This window comes from Plecotus auritus, assembly GCF_963455305.1.
Source record: "Plecotus auritus genome assembly, chromosome: 4".
NCBI lineage: Eukaryota > Metazoa > Chordata > Mammalia > Chiroptera > Vespertilionidae > Plecotus > Plecotus auritus.
The window spans coordinates 10,736,900-10,754,585 of NC_137775.1; the positions used below are offsets into that span (position 1 = coordinate 10,736,900).

At 38.1% G+C, this 17,686-nt stretch overlaps 1 protein-coding gene across 2 annotated transcripts in view; it reads left to right on the forward strand.

Moving 5' to 3' along the window:
• LATS1 (large tumor suppressor kinase 1) overlaps positions 1 to 15,516 on the forward strand; it is a 36,682-nt gene extending 21,166 nt beyond the window's left edge. For both annotated transcript variants that reach the window (XM_080663630.1, XM_080663631.1), the window contains 3 exons: positions 1,634 to 1,816; positions 1,982 to 2,088; positions 11,300 to 15,516. In XM_080663630.1, the coding sequence (XP_080519756.1) occupies positions 1,634 to 1,816; positions 1,982 to 2,088; positions 11,300 to 11,809 (800 nt within the window). In that variant the 3' untranslated portion in view covers positions 11,810 to 15,516. The remainder of the gene's footprint in view (positions 1 to 1,633; positions 1,817 to 1,981; positions 2,089 to 11,299) is intronic.
• Positions 15,517 to 17,686: the final 2,170 nt, after the last annotated feature.

Here is a 17,686-nt window from a genome sequence, read left to right on the forward strand (position 1 = left end):
CTGCCTGTGCCTGGAGATACCCAGCATGAGCTACAAAGCAATCTGCAGATGGCTGCTACTTGTGTTGAGCTTGGAGGTGCCCAGGAGATGCCAAGCTGTGAACCAGGGTAGGCTGCTGCTAGTGCTGAGCCTGGGGCCATTTATCGAGAGAGACTGGGTACGCTGATGCCAGCTGCTGTTTGTTTGAGAGATTTTAGGAAAGTCCAAAGCCTGATGGAAGAGAGGCCAGTTGTATGGTAAAGCCACTGGAAATGCCTTGGATGAGCTTGCAAGTAGGGAGGGGCAGGGTCTCAGAATCACCAGGTGGGGCGAAAAGTGTAAGCTAGTATGATGGAGGTTCAGATATAGCACAGCCTGTCACCTCTGTGGTAGGAAGGACTGAGCAAAGGAACACTTCTGCCTGGGAGAAAACTGTCCCTCCATCTCTTAACCTGATTCGAGTCAAGTTAGTTCCTCCCTGAATGTCCCATGTTCTTTTCAAGCTGCTGCCCCAGTGTTGGAGTTCAGAGGGAGTGAGACTGAGTAAATCCCATGCTATTTCCTTTAAAAGGAACTGCCTGGGACTCCTGCAGTCTCCATGTCACTCAGCCACAATCACTGCTGGATTTTATAGCCAGAAGTTGTGGTAGTTTCTCTTCCTGGTACTGGAACCTAGCCGGTATGGGGCAGGGACCCCATGGTCCTCAGGGAAGCCTCTAAAGCCAAGATATCCCTCCCAATTTTAAACCTCCACACATGGATGTGGGACCAGCAGGATTCCCGAGATTCCTCCTCACATCTCTGCCCCTCCTACCAGTCTTTTTAAAAAATATATATTTTATTTTTTACAGAGAGGAAGGGAGAGGGATAGAGAGTTAGAAACATTGATGAGAGAGAAACATCGATCAGCTGCCTCCTGCACACTCCCTACTGGGTATGTGCCCGCAACCAAGGTACATGCCCTTGACCGGAATCAAACCTGGGACCCTTGAGTCCGCAGGCCTACGCTCTATCCACTGAGCAACACCGGTTAGGGCCCTCCTACCAGTCTTGATGTGCTCCTTCTTTAATTCCCTAGTTGTAGGACTTTCATTCAGGTAGATTTCAGGTGGTTCTGAATGATGGCTGTTCTGTATTTTAGTTATAAATTATGACGTGGTTGTGGGAGGCGAGTACCGTTTACCTATGCCGCCATCTTGACCAGAAGCCCTGTTTCTTACATATGTATTTGTTCATTGTGTTTCTTCCCTACAGAGAAGCTGCCTGAGAGAACAACCCTGTCTTTCTTATCATTATCACTTGTTGAATGAATGAAACACTGATCTAATTTGTTTAGAACTTGGTCCAGAATAGTAATGAGGAGCAGTCTGAGTAACAAATTCTTAATCCTACCTACTCCTGACTTTGTCATCATTTAACATTGAATACATTTCTGAATCTTGGGCTAATTTTTCTTAGTGTAACATTTGTCCTATTGATACCGCGGATCACAAGCTGCAGTCATTAATAAACACCATCAGTGATTTGATATATATTGTATCTTAGCTTGTCATAAGGGACGAGTGTTGTTAACTATAAACCATGATGTCAAAAAATTAAACAGACTCTTGGTTTACTCTTGTTCTTATTGCTTTTATTTCTTTTTACTTTATAGGTGACCATTCACGGCAAGATAGCATGGATTTCAGTAATGAATGGGGTGACCCTTCTAACTGTCGATGTGGAGATAGACTGAAGCCACTAGAACGCAGAGCTGCACGCCAGCACCAGCGATGTCTAGCACATTCTTTGGTTGGAACTCCCAATTATATTGCACCTGAAGTGTTGTTACGAACAGGTAAAATATTTGTTTTATAAACAATCTCCAGCTGAAACTTGATTAGAATATAGCTTAGTGTTCAGGTTTATAATAAAACTTAATTTTATAGTATAATTGGTGGCTTAATATTATGATTATATTAAAGTGCTTATAAATAACTATAACTTTGGTATCTTATTTTAGGCTATACACAGTTATGTGATTGGTGGAGTGTTGGTGTAATTCTTTTTGAAATGTTGGTGGGACAGCCTCCTTTTTTGGCACAAACACCATTAGAAACACAAATGAAGGTAAGGTATAGAATCTATACCAAAAGAATTGTCACAAAGTCCTTTACATTACATATGTTTATCAGTCCTTTACATAGAGCATCTTATTCTGGAATTAAAGAACGAACTTGGCCCTGGCCAGGTAGCTCAGTTGGTTAGAGCCGTGGTCGGCAAACTACGGCTCGTGAGCCACATGTGGCTCTTTGGCCCCTTGAGTGTGGCTCTTCCACAAAATACCATGGCCTGGGCAAGTCTATTTTGAAGAAGTGGCGTTAGAAGAAGTTTAAGTTTAAAAAATTTGGCTCTCAAAAGAAATTTTAATCGTTGTACTGTTGATACTTGGCTCTGTTGACTAATGAGTTTGCCGACCACTGGGTTAGAGCATCGTCCTGATATGCCAAGCAGGTTTGATCTCTGGTCAGGGCAAATACAAGAGTCAACCAATGACTACATAAATAAGTGGAACAACAAATTGATGTCTTTCTTTCTCTCTTTCTCTCCTTTTACTCTCTCTAAAATCAATTAAAATTTTTTAAGTGAATGAACTTGAAAGGATATAGGAACCCACTAAGATTCTATACATGAACTCTAATCTCCTTCATCCCCTCATCACACTCTTATATTCTCCCTCATTTATAAACTATACTCATATTTCATTCTCATCAAAATCTTTAGTACCTTTTTAAAAGTTTTTATTGATTTCAGAGAGAGGGAGAGGGAGAGAAATATCAATGATGAGAGAAAATCATCAATCAGCTGCCTCCTGCATGCCCCCTATTGGGGATGGAGCCCACAACCTGGGCATGTGCCCTGACCGGGAACTGAAGTGTGATCTTCTGGTTTATATGTTGATGCTCAACCACAGAGCCACACCTGCTGGGCTCTTTAGTATCTTTTGAAGATTTATTTCAGTTTACTCTTTGTTACCTGTTGGTTTCTGGCTTTGTTTCCTTCCATGCACATTCTAGTCCCACACTACAAACAAATGTCTATAAAGTAGTTGCTCTTTATTCACTGTTTCACTTTCAGAGGTTTCAGTTACCTGCAGTCAGCCACAGTAAGAATATATTAAATGGAAATTTCAGAAACAAACAATTGGTAAGGTTTAAATTGTGCCCCATACTGAGGAGCATGATGAAATCTTGTGCTGTCCTGTTTTGTCCCACCTGGGACATGAATTATCCCTTTGTCTAGCATATCCATGCTGTATATGCTACCCACTTGTTACTTAGTAGCCTTTTCAGTAACCAGAGCAACTGTTGTATCTCAGTACTTGCATTCAAATAACCTTTATTTTACTTAGTAATGGTCCCCAAGTGCAAGTGTAGTGATGTTGGCAATTCAGATACAACAAAGAGGAGCTGTAAAGTGCTTCCTATAAGAGAAAAGGTATGTATGGATAGGAAAAACCATAGTATATGTAGGGTTCAGTACTATCCATGGTTTCTTGCATCCACTGGGGGTCTTGGAACATATCCCCCACAAATAAGAGGGGAGTACTATACCTCCACTTGAAATTACCTCTGGCACTTAAATGAGAAGTTTCCCACAATTTTTACCATAAACTGTCCCATTAAAAATCCTGTAGTGGTTCCTTTGTTCATGGTTAAAGTCCACTTTTTCCTCTGCACCTTTGTTCACACCATTCCCTTTGTCTGAAATGCCCTTTCTCTCCTATCTGCCACAGCTCTCCCCTCTTTCTGAAGCTTGGTTAATTCTTGGTTGTGGTTTTGTTTATATTTTCTGATTGTTTTTAATCATTCTTTGAGAGTGTCTTGAGATATCATCTGTTCTATAATACTCCCCACCAAGTTGTAACTACTTCTGTCATTGCATTTAATATATTATTTTTAAATTTTTCTTTAGAATTTCTTTTAGTATAGCTATTGGTAATGCATTCTCTCAGGTTTGTGTCAGCTTTGTTTGTCTAAAAATGTCTTTATTTTAACTTCATTTTAATATGTATATATATAAGTAAGTGTGTATATGTGTGTGAAAAATTGAAAGCTTTCTAAGATCAAGATAAAGGCAAGGATGTCTGTTATCACCAGTCTTATTCAACATAGTTCAGGAAGTCTTAGCCAGTGCTATGCAGTAACAAAAATAAATAAAAGGCATATAGATTAGAAAGAAATAAAAATTTCCCCTACTCAAAAGATAACACAATTTTCTATATAGAGAATCCCAGGAAAAACTCATAGAATTAATGAGTTTGGCAAGATTGTAGGATATAAGGAAAATACATAAAAATCTATTGTATTCCTGTATTTAATCAGAAACTGAAATTTTAAAACTACCATTTGCAATAGCTTCCCCAAAATGAAATACTTAGGTATGAATCTAATAGAACACAAATAAGATCTGTATGCTGAAAGCTATAAATTGATGAAAGGAAAATCTTAATAAATGAAGATACACACTGTGTTGATGGATTAGAAGACTCAACATAGTAAAGCTATCAATCCCCCTCCCCCAATCTATATATTTATCTCAATTGCAATAAAAATTTCCAACAGGAATTTTTGTAGCTATAGATCAGCTTATTCTAAAATTTATATGGGTGGACAAAAGAACTTGGACAAAGAAAACAGTTTTTAAAAAAAACAAAGAGGAATCGGAGGATCCAAGATGGCGGCATAGGTAAACACCTAAACTGCTGCCTCGCACAACAATTTCAAAACTACAACTGAAAGACAGAACGTCTATCACCCAGAACCACAGGAAAGCTGGCTGAGTGGAAGTTCAACAACTAGAAGGAAAGAAAAACAGCATTGAGGGGTGCACAAGCGCTGAAAAGCTGAGGTACGGAGACGCGAAACGGGCTAGCGACGGGTGACTGGGAGCGCTGCTGTTTTCAACCTGAAGGGAGATAAGCTCCCGATTACTCTGAACTCCAGTTTCTGGGGAGACGTGGGGGACCCAAACTCCTATGGGGAGAAGCTGGACTGTCTGCCGTGGGGTCGGAAAGTGAGGGTGGCTTGCTTGCAGGGCTGAGGGCAGGAATAATTGTTTTCTGTGCTGGGGCGCAGGACACGGGACACGGTCGGAGACTCAGAGCCAGCTTACTGGCAGCCATCGCTGTTTGCCACGCCCTAGCCTAGTCACGCCCTGAGACCCCGCCCTGCACAATCTACAAACCCACCCAAGCTCCAAGCAGTGGCTTTAGCATATGAATGACCTGCCTTATCGCAGCTTAACCTAGCAAACTTGCAGCCCAGGTCAAACAGCTCCAAAACCTCCAAACCCCAAGCAAAGAGGAGAAAACTGTAGTTCTTGCTGTAGCGCCTGCTGGGTGGCCTCAGACAGTAGCTGACCTGCACCCCACTGGAGATCCAGAAGCCAGTGTACCTAGTGGTCAGTGTGAGACACCAGATTTCAACTCCTCACATCCATAAGTGACACATTCAAGAGGCAGACTCAGTGAGCACCAAAGCCCCACTGAAACAAGTCCTGCACCATAAGCATGTCTCCAGCGCAGCAGTTCTTCCATTATAGACACAGCGGGTCCTCACAGCCAATTGGCCTGGAGGTCAATTCCTCCCAGTGTACCAACAGCAATCAAGGCTTAACTACACCAAGACTTTGCACTCAGCCCACAAAGGGGTGTATCAAAGGCGTCCACCTCAAGTGATTGGGGAGGCTGAGCTACTGGCCCCTATAGGTCACCTACCACACAAATCCACTCCATCAACACAAGGAAGCAACAAAATGCGGAGACAAAGAAACATGTCACGAATGAGAGAAATGGAGGAAAGCAAACTACTGGATGACATAGAGTTCAGAACCACATTTATAAGGTTACTCAAGAATCTTCTGAAAACCGCTGAGGAACTTAGTGAGACCTTTAAGGATCTTAATGAGAATGCCAAAAAAAATGGAAAAGGACCAGTTAGAAATTAAGCATACACTGTCTGAAATAAAGAATATACAGAAACTCCACTGTAGATCAACGTACCCCAAGAATCAAGCCAAAGATCTGAAATATGAGGAAACAAAAGACACCCAACCAGAAAAACAAGAAGAAAAAAGAATCCAAAAATATGAAGATAGTGTAAGGAGCCTCTGGGACAACTTTAAGCGTACCAACATCCGAATTTTTGGGGTGCCAGAAGAAGAGAGAGAGCAAAATATTGAAAACCTATTAGAAGAAATAATGACAGAAAACTTTCCCTACCTGGTGAAAGAAATAGATTTACAAGTTCAGGAAGCACACAGAACCCCATACAAGAGGAATCCAAAGAGGACCACACCAAGACACATCATAATTAAAATGCCAAGGGCAAAAGACAAAGAGAGAATCTTGAAAGCAGCAAGAGAAAAACGGTTAGTTACCTACAAGGGAGCACCCATACGACTGTCAGCTGATTTCTCGGCAGAAACTATGCAGGCCAGAAGGGAGTGGCAAGAAATATTCAAAGTGATGAACAGCAAGAACCTACAACCAAGATTACTCTACCCAGCAAAGCTATCATTCAGAGTTGAAGGTCAGATAAAGAGCTTCACAGACAAGAAAAAGCTAAAGGAGTTCATCACCACCAAACCAGGATTACATGAAATGCTGAAGGGTGTTCTTTAAGAAGAGGAAGAAGAAAAAGGTAAAGATAAAAATTATGAACAACAAAATGACATCAAATACATACCTACCAACAAGTGAATCTAAAAATCAAGTGAATAAAAAATCTGAAGAACAGAATGGACTGGTGAATATAATAGAATCAGGGACATAGAAAGGGAGTGGACTGACAATTCTCAGGGGGGAGGGGGTGTGAGGGGTGCAGGAAGAGACTGGACAAAAAGCGTACACCTATGGATGAAGACAGTGGCGGGGGTAAGGGCGTGGGGTGGGGTGGGGAATCAGGTGGAGGGGAGCTATGGGGGAAAAAAAGAGGAACACCTGTAATAATCTAACAATAAAGATTTATTAAAAATAATAATAATAATAAAAAAAACAAAGAGGAATCAACTACATGATTTTAAGACTTACTATCTATATATATAAAAGCCTAAGTGACCCTTAGGACTGAATGACCGGTCGACCAGTCGCAATGACACGCACTGACCACCAGGGGGCAGATGCTCAACACAGGAGCTGCCCCCTGGTGGTCAGTGTGCTCCCACAGGGGGAGCGCCGCTCAGCCAGAAGCTGGGCTCATGGCTGGGCTGGCAAGTGCAGCTGCCGCAGCAGCGTTACCAAGAGGCAGCAGCAGGCACAGTAGGATGAGCACAAGCAGGGCACCTGGCCTGACTCCTCCCTGGCCGCCTGCGGCTTGGTGCACTGCTACATCCCTTGAGGGGTCCCGGATTACGAGAGGGCACAGGCTAGGCGTGCAGGTGGCAGCTAATCAGTGACTCTCATCATTGATGTTTCTATTTCTCTCCCTCTCACTTCCTCTCTGAAAGCAATAAAAATAAAAAAAAAAGCATTGGTATGGAAGTCTGGGTTTCAGTTCTAACAGCACTTTAAAATAGCCATTTCTTTTTGTTCTCCATAGTTTCTGATGAGAAATCTACAGTCATTCAATTCAAATCATTGTTCCATTAAGAATGCATCATTTCACTGGCTGCTTTCCGTGTTGTAATTATGGAATGTCTGGGCATGGATTTCTTGAAGTTTATCCTGTTTGGTGTTCACTGAGCTTTTTGAATTTATCTGTTGTCAAATTTGGGGAGTTTTCAGCCACAATTTCTTCAGATATTTTTGCTATAGCACATACTTTTCCCCTTGGAACTCTAATGACACCAATGTTAAACCTTTGGTAAAGCACCACAGATTACCGGGGGCGCTATTTTTAAACTCTTTATTGTCTTTGTTCAGGTTGCATAATTTCTATCTGTCTTTAAGTTCACTTTCCTCTGACATCTCCATTTGATTGAGCCCACCCACTGAGTTTTTTATTTTGGTTGTAGCATTCTTCAGTTCTAAAATGTATATTTAGTACCTCTTCATATCTTCAATTTCTTTTCTGAGACTTTGTCTTCATTTAATTAAGAGTATTCATCCTTATTTAGAACATTTTAAATATATTTTATTGATTTTTTACAGAGAGGAAGGGAGAGGGATAGAGAGCCAGAAACATCGATCAGCTGCCTCCTGCACATTCTCTACTGGGTATGTGCCCGCAACCAAGGTACATGCCTTAGACCAGAATTGAACCTGGGACCTTTGAGTCCGCAGGCCTACGCTCTATCCACTGAGCCAAACTGGATTGGGAAGTGGTCCACAAATTCATTAGTCAACAGAGCCAAATATCAACAGTACAACGATTGAGATTTCTTTTGAGAGACGAAAACCGACTTCTGCGCATGGGTCACGAAGTTTCAATTGCACTGTACTTGTGTGCCCGCACGTGGTATTTTGTGGAAGAGCCACACTCAAGGGGCCAAAGAGCCGCATGTGGCTCGCGAGCCACAGTTTGCCAACCACTGGGTTAGGGCCTTATTTAGAACATTTTACTTTATTTTAAAAAATTTTTTAAAAATATATTTCTTTATTGATTTCAGAGAGGAAGGGAGAGGGAGAGAGAGAAACATCAATGATGAGAGAGAATCATTGATCGGCTGCCTCCTGCATGCCCCCTACTGGGGATCGAGCCTACAACTCGGGCATGTGCCCTTGGCCGGAATCAAACCTGGGACCCTTCAGTCTGCAGGCTGACGCTCTGTCCACTGAGCCAAACCAGCGGGCCTTATTTAGAACATTTTAATAATGCCTACTTTAAAGTGTTTGCCAGGTAATTCTAAAATCTATGTTATCTCAACACTGTTGATTTTCTTTTACTATTTGGGTTGACACTTTCGTGGTTCTTGTATGCCAAGTAACTTTGGATTATATCCAGGACATTTTATGTTATGAGACTTAGGGTTTTGTTTAAAAGTTATGGAGAATGTTGATATTGTTTTGGCATTAAACCTGGTTGGATTCAGTCCACAAGTTCTAACCAGCCTTCTGTGGCTTGTGACTCCAGTGTCAGTTTCATTGTCAAAGCAGCTGTGGTCTTCTACTTAGTTCAGTTCTCAGACTTCGATGTGTTCTTTAGGATTAGATCCATACAGGTACAGATGGGAGGTGAGCCCAGCTGTTTGTAAATAACTTTACTATCTTCTCCTCCTCTTCATTTCCTTCGGGTTTCCTTTTTCAGTTCCTTGACTAGAAAGGGAGACTATCCTACTCTGCCACACACATCTCATGATAGGGTAGCAAGAGCACACCAGAGAGAAAAAGCACCAGGGATTCCATCTGTCTTCTTGCAACTACATGCTTTAATTTCCAATTGAAGAGGAAGGGTCCCTTCTCTCAGAGTTTCAGGTGACTCTTATTGCAACTCTGTTATGGTCAGGAAACCCCTTTCCCAATCCCTGGGCCTGAACTAGAAGGACTTTTCTTAGAGCTCACTCTGTATTACACATCTTCAGGATTTGGGATTCTTGAGTCTAGTCCAGGGGATTCTAGATGGAAAAAAATGGTAAACTCACCATCATTTCATTGGTACTTCAAATTCTTATCATCTTCCTCAGTCTGCCTGTTACCCTTTACAGGGACCTAAGTAGCTGCTCCATGCATTCTGCACAGGTTGTATAGCTGCATTCAGTAGGAAAGACAGGGTGGAGTTTTCCTATTACATTTTATTCGGAACTGGAACCTTTCTCTCTGGCTGCTTTTAGAATTTTTTCTCTGTCACTTTGGTTTTATGCAATTTCACCATTATGTACTCGTGTGACCTTCATCAAGTTTGGAAAATTCCCTGTTATTACTCTTTGAAGATTTCTTCTGCTTTCGTCTCTCCTTCTGGGACTCTGCTTAGTTTCGTATTCATACATATAGTAGACATTTGATACTGTCTTACATGTGTCATGCTTTATTTTATTCCATTTTTTCTTTCTGTGCTTCAGTTTATATTAATTTCTATTGACCAATCTTGGAATTAACGTTTTTTGGTTTTTTTTGCTATATCTAGTCTTTTTTTTTTTTTTACCTTCAACTAAATAATCCTGAATGTGCCCTAACTGGTTTGGCTCAGTGGATAGAGCGTAGGCCTGAAGACTCAAGGGTCCCAGGTTCGAATCCGGTCAAGGGCATGTACCTTGGTTGCGGGCACATACCCATCTCTCATTGATGTTCCTAACTCTATATCCCTCTCCCTTCCTCTCTGTAAAAAATCAATAAAATATATTTTTAAAAAAATAAATAATCCTGAATGTAACTTTAAAGCGAAGTACTTGTCCAGCTGCTTATATATATTAATTTCCCTTATTTGAAGTACATTATGGAACCAGGCATAATAACTACTACTGCATCATGCTTTTTTTTTCTCAAAAAAATTAGAAGACATTTTATTACTTGAGGCATCTCCTTTTTCTAACCTAGGAGAAAACTTTAAGATTAACAGACACTAGTAGAGGTTATTTATTTTTCTTCCTTCTTCACTAGTTGATAAAGTCCTATATAAATAAGGAAGAATGGGGTTCATTTATTTAACAGATAATTATTTACCTTTCTTCCCTTCCTTCCTCCTCACACTTCTCTCCCTCCTTCTTTTCCTCATTTCCTTCCTTCCTCATTCTTGTTTCTTCAAAACCATAATAAGTATTTACTGAACATCTATTATGTGCCAGGCAATTTGCCAAGCACTAGGAAATACAAAGACAAATACAAATACAAAGGCTATGCTCTATATAGCCTTATGGAATTTTATACTGTAGTAGAAGAGCACAGGCATAAATAGGTACCACAGAGTATTAGAGATGTTATGATACAAGTAAATATATATAGAACAGGGGAGACACAATAGAAAGTCATTTCTACAAGTAGTGCTAAAACTTACAGTGAGTCTTCTAATATGAAGTTGCCTGAAAAGGAGGGGATGAAAGGAAAGGTTATTTCCCACCAATGATTCATTATTAAAGGTAAGGCAGGTTAAGTACCAAGCAATTTATTGTAAAATTTTACAAATAGGCCCTGGCCAGTTTTGCTCAGTGGATAGAGCATTGGTCTGCAGGCTGAAGGGTCCTGGGTTCAATTCCCAGTCAGTGCACATGCCCTGGTTGCAGGCTTGACCCCCTGAGGATTTTCCCTCATCATTGATGTTTCTACTTCTTCTCTGAAATCAATAAGAATATATTTTTTTAAAAAATTTACATATAGTTTGGTAAGACTTTTGGTATAAAATTTTGAGAAAATTTTGGACTTCTTATTTACCTTTTCCCTTCTAATTTTTAAAAATCTTCTTTAAAGGTTATCAACTGGCAAACATCTCTTCACATTCCTCCTCAAGCTAAATTGAGTCCTGAAGCTTCTGATCTTATAATCAAACTTTGCCGAGGACCAGATGATCGCTTAGGCAAGAATGGTGCTGATGAAATAAAAGCTCATCCATTTTTTAAAACAATTGATTTCTCCAGTGACCTGAGACAACAACCTGCTTCATATATTCCTAAAATCACACACCCAACAGACACATCAAATTTTGATCCTGTTGATCCTGACAAATTATGGAGTGATGATAAAGAGGAAGAAAATGTGAATGACACTCTCAACGGATGGTATAAAAATGGAAAGCACCCCGAACATGCTTTCTATGAATTTACCTTTAGGAGGTTTTTTGATGACAATGGCTACCCATATAATTATCCAAAGCCTATTGAATATGAATATATTAATTCGCAAGGCTCAGGGCAACAGTCAGATGAAGATGATCAGCACACAGGCTCAGAGATCAAAAATCGTGATCTAGTGTATGTTTAACACACTAGGAAATCACTGTAATGAGGATTTGCAAAAAGGCCTGAAATGCAGGGAGTTTTGAGGCTCTGAGTGTAAAATTATGCAAATGTGACAGAGCTGTGTGTGTGTGTGCTCTGCACAATATTTTATGTTCCTAAATTATGGAAAATCCTTTTAAAATGTTAATTTATTCCAGCCTTTATAATCAGTAATTTAGAAAAAAATGGTTGTAAAGTAAATTATGAACTGAATAGTATAGTCAGTTCTTGGTACTTAAAGTACTGAAAATAATAAAAATAGTCTGCTTTGTTTAAAAGGAGAAGCCTGGTATCTATTTGTACATATGCTAAATCATTTTAAAAGACAAGAGTTTTTGAAAATTTTTGGAAAGACAGTTTTAGTTTTATTTTGCTTTAACCAAATATGAAATATACCCCACATTTACAAAGTCCCCCCCTTCCCCACTCCCATAACCTTGTTTTTGGTACAAATTAAGCCATCATGGTGGTGAGTGTTCCTAGGCTAATGATAATTTGTATAATTCACGTCTTGGAACTAAGAAATACAGGGAGACAGGGTTGAAACAGGATGCTCATCAGAAGGGAAAAATAGATAAACTTCATTTACTTCCCACTGTGGAATATTTAATCTAGCATTTGTTTCTCAAGAATTATTGTCATTAAAGGAAACAAAGCACTACCGTTTTTCTTACATATTGGTAATTTTAATGCTGCTTCCAGGTGGGTGTTTTGGTTTGTTTTTTGCCTTATATGAAATTTTTATTATTTGGGTTGATGTATTACATGATTACAGTCAGAAGGTTATTTCACAGAATACCAGTCCTTGAATTTTTTTTTTTCTTCTTGTTCTGGAGATTCCTGTACATCTTAGATTACTACTCTTAGAAGACTTTTTGGTCTTCTTTCTTTATATTCAGAAATTAGTTTGCTATTGAAATTAAAACCACTAACAGGAGCATATTCTTCTGCAGTCTATCCATTGTTATCTTGGAAAAGACATCAATATGTTGCTAGAAAAGGAGCCTGACTATATTTGTGGATATATATTTTCATTAAGTATGAGGGCTGTTCTTTTCATCTTATTTACTACATGTCTATTTGCATCTATTTATTAAAAATTACAACATTTGCTGTTTGTGCTGCTTCCAGTTTTAAAAGGGGAACAAAGCTGCCATGAATCAAAATTTCTTATACTAAAAGCTAAGATTTTCCATATTTTTGCTTTGAAATTTTAAAAGTAATTTCTACCATCCTAAGCAGAGATTTTCAGCTTCATATGAAACTGATTAGAAATTATGGATACTCACTAGGATGGTACTTTTTCTATATTGTGACAGTTTTGATTATGTCATCACTAATGTTGCAGGTTTCCTCTTTCAGAACAGTGCTGCATATATGGATTGTTTATTGGCAAAGGAAAAGCTGGCTATTTGGCAATATTTTCCCTATGGGCTATTGATTGATGAAAAAATTACTTAACTCTTAATTTAGGGGCCATTAGTAATTAGAGAAAGTTACATAATGGTCCTAGTAGAAATTCAAGTCCTCCTAACCTATTTTAAGGTTAAATAATATGTTTTTCAACATTCCTATTATATAGGCTTAGGTTACAAGGAGACTTGTGCTCTCATACCAAAATATATTTAACTTATCTTTTAGGATGGGGAAAAGGGTTCTATTCTTATATTAGTAAAATTTATATTTTCTTTTTCTTAAGCTCCACTGATAAGGAATTTTATCAAAACAATAATTGTGGATAAGAGGCATAATTTTAGTGATTTTCAGACTTTTTAGCTTTTTTTATATGAAAGCTAATAGAAATCATATACGTAAGTAAAATCAAGTCAAAGCTATTCCATTTGAACTGGGGAGGGCAAAGAAGATTTATTAGCTCACAGTTCTCATCTTTCTATAGGTAGCTTTCTCAGCTCAGCTTGTAAACCACTGCACAACACGCTATGTAATGGATGGGTCTTTGGGGATCATTTTGATCTTTTGAAAATGTGATGAAAGCTGTGGACTCTTTTCCAGAATAATGGACATCAACACATAATGCATAAAATGTGTGCAGTTTTAGGGGCTCTGGACATGTTGAAACATACCATAAACTCTTGGTTAAAGACCTCTGCCCTATAAGAACACTGATATATTAAACTAAGAACTTTGCTTTAAATTTACTGGTTAGTGTTCAGATTAGCACATCTTGTATAAACACTGATAATTTGTGATGGAAGAGGTCTATACCATGTGATAAGATAACCCTATGAATGCCTGGTACAGCACTGAGACATTTTAAACACACCCTTTTAAGGGCACTGACATGGTTGGCTCTACAGACTTGACATAGAAATATTTCCGAAGGACTTCTAATCAGACAATTGTAAGAAAATGCACTATGAGGTGGCGGTCTGCATTTCATGGAACATTTGATTAGTTCTATAAAAACAAAATAGTTCAAGAATTTTTAGCTCAGTACTCAAAATTTTAAGACATCCCTCTTGCTCTTGGGCTTTCTCAGTCACATTTAAATTTCCACTTAGTTGTTTTACTATGGTGTAATACAGTACAAAACCAACTTTGTTAAATTTATGTAATAGGAAAACTAAGGTGCTGTCTCCTTCCCCTCTTTGCCCACAAAATCGGTTTGCCCTTATTTCTCAAATGTAACAGACACTACAAATTTTATATTCTTTTGAAATTTCCTAACAGAATAAACTGTTTGTGTTTATCCGAAGCCATGTACAAACCTTTAGTATCTGTAGTTTTAATAGTTTGGATATACTGATTAGTTATCTTATTCCCAAATTATATCCAGTTCTTCCAGTATAGAATCTGGTGCTTCCTGACCAAAAAGATGAGAACAACATCAAAATTCTATATGCTTTCAATTGAAATGGAGTGAAAACATTGGTTATACATGTTTTCTTTTTTAAAAATTTTCCCACTCATTAAAATCTGTTTTTGTTATACTTAACACTTTTATGCATATCAATAGTATTTATAAAGTGTTCTATAATTATGTAATTGTAGATACTGTTATGTATTGTTCCGTGACATCCTAAGGCAGGCCCTATTGCTGTATCTTTTTCTATCTTATTTGTAATAGAAACTATAGAATGTATGACTAAGAAGTCACTTTGAGATTGACTTTTTAAAAAAGTGATTACCTTCTGCTGTTGCAAAGTGCAAAACTGTGAGTGGAAATGTTTTATTCTGACTTAATAATATGTTAGAAATTAGAAAATACAATGGGAGGATTTTTAGATATTGCTGCTGCTGTTACCTAAGGTACTTTTAGACAATTTCTTTAATAAACAAAAATAAAAATCCATTTGGTATTTAAAGTGAAACAATAGCCTATTTGTTTTAATCTAAAGTAATGTGGGTCAACCTATTAGTATATTTGTAAAGCGCCTTAATATATCCCTTCGTGGAAGGCATTGTACCACAGTTTACTTTTATATTGTATTGTGTATATAAGTATTTTGTATTAAAATTGAATCAGTACAACACTACAATTTTATAAAATAAAGCTTTGTTAGGAAAAGGAATTACAGCTTTGCAATATAAATTGTTTTGCATACTTTTAAATGTAGTAGATATGAATAATCAGCCTGTGTTTTTAATGAATCTATTTGTATTTCCCCAATCATTTTATCTAGTGTAACATTTGCTGGGATAATAAAAAAAAACAAAATTTAAATCTTTCAATTATGTTTGGAAAGCTAACTTTTAAGCCACTTAAGTATGTTGTTATTTTTATTCAAAAGTTTATTTTCATCATTTTATTCTCAGAAAATTTATCATTAGAAATTTTATGCTTTAGAATTAAAGAAATATATAAAACTAATAATACCTAGTTAGGTTAAGGCAAACTGAACAGAGTTAGTATGAGCCAGTAAAATGGCTTCATAAATACAATATTCCATGTTAAAGGCTTCCTTTAGAACACAAATTTAAACCTTTTTAATTATTAATCTGCATTTAGTATCATTTGAGTCCAGTTTTAAAAATATGAAGTTGTTGGCTAATGTGTTTTTATTTTTATTGATTTGAGAGACATCAATCAGTTGCCTCCCCTACATTTCCCCACAGGGGACTGAATCAAAACTAGGCATGTGGCCGAAACCGGTTTGGCTCAGTGGATGGAGCGTCGGCCTGCGGACTGAAGGGTCCCGGGTTCGATTCCGGTTAAGGGCATGTACCTTGGTTGTGGGCACATCCCCAGTGGGAGGTGTGCAGGAGGCAGCTGATCGATGTTTCTCTCTCATCAATGTTTCTAGCTCTCTATCACTCTCCTTTCCTCTCTGTAAAATATCAATAAAAAATATATTTTAAAAAAAAACAAAAAAAAAACTAGGCATGTGTTCTAACTGGGAATTGAACCCTCAACGTTTTAGTGAATGGAATGATGCTCCAACCAACTGAGCCACCCAGCCAGGGCCTAATCTGTTTTAATAATCCTTTATTATATGAATTGCCTACAAGAAAATATATATGTTGTTATATTTTAAGTTAACTTTACACCAAGGAACAGATATTTAGGGTTTTTCTTTAAGCATTACCATCATTCTTTTTATCCTCTTGTTTGCATTCCCTTGTAAAATTATATTTGGTCTCCATGAGCATTGTATAGCTGATGGAAACTGCATTATTTTTATGATGCATTTTACTACCGTGGGGACCAAAGTTGGGCATGCTTAAAGTTGTGACTATACCTTGTTATGCCAAAGCAAAACAATATATCTGCTTATGTGTGCGAAGGGTAGAGGGAGGATGTTAAATTTGTATTTGAAACATAGTTATTGTCCTCCCTAGTATTCAGTCTTTCCTTCCTTCCTTAGAGTCACCTAGAGATCCTAAACGATTTGCTAGATTCAGAATCTCCTTGGGACTTTGAGTTATTTTTCCTGGAGAAAGGTTAAATTTGGTGGAAAGGGTGTGGCCACAGTACAGGTTTTCGCCATTGGGATATGAGCAGACGTGATGTGTGCAAATTCTGTTCTGTACACTTAAAGTTGATATTGCTTGCCCTCCACTTGTCCTTTCCCTCTTCCCACAGGATGGAACAAGAACAGAGTTGGGACTTCATGTTGACCATAAAAACTAGGAAAACACCATAGTGGTGGTAGATCAACAAAATGAATAGAACCCGCTTACCTGCAAGATTGTGTGAATCAGAGCTGTCTGTCCAGCCTAATCTCAACCGCAGAATGTTAGAGAAAAAAAACAAACACTAAACCCATTTGTTACCGCTGCTGAACCTTACCCTAACTAATAGAGTGTATAATATGTACCAGTGTTTAATTCGCAAATCAATTTAAGGAGGTCATTTTGTACTTTGACTATCTCCCATGCAATCAGTCATGAAATTCAGCTATTTTTATCTTATACATTTTTCTCTAATCCATCATCTTCATCCCCATTGTTTGTTACTAATTTTATTGATACCCTCATTTGTACCTCCGTGAAATGCTTTTTATTTCAAAAATATATTAATTATAATGTATTGTGCTCCATTACAATAGAGGTCATATCCACCATAGCAAAACTATTATTTTCTACTTAGTTGATAATTTTATAAGACTTTAAAAACAAAATACAGCATGTTGCTGACTACTATATACCCGTTCCTACAACAGTGCCTGGCACATAGTAATTGTTCAAATATTGGCAGACTGAATCGCCTTTAAGTCTGTTAAATTACTGGGATGTTTTAAAATTAGACTTTTAATTTCCAGGCACTCCTAAAGGAAACCTATCGTAACAGGAGACAAATTGGAGGAAGCACAGTTCTGTCCAGTGCGTATCTGTAAATCGTGAAACATCATAATTTAAAAACGTTGACCAAAAAAAAAAACCACGAGAATAAAATTCC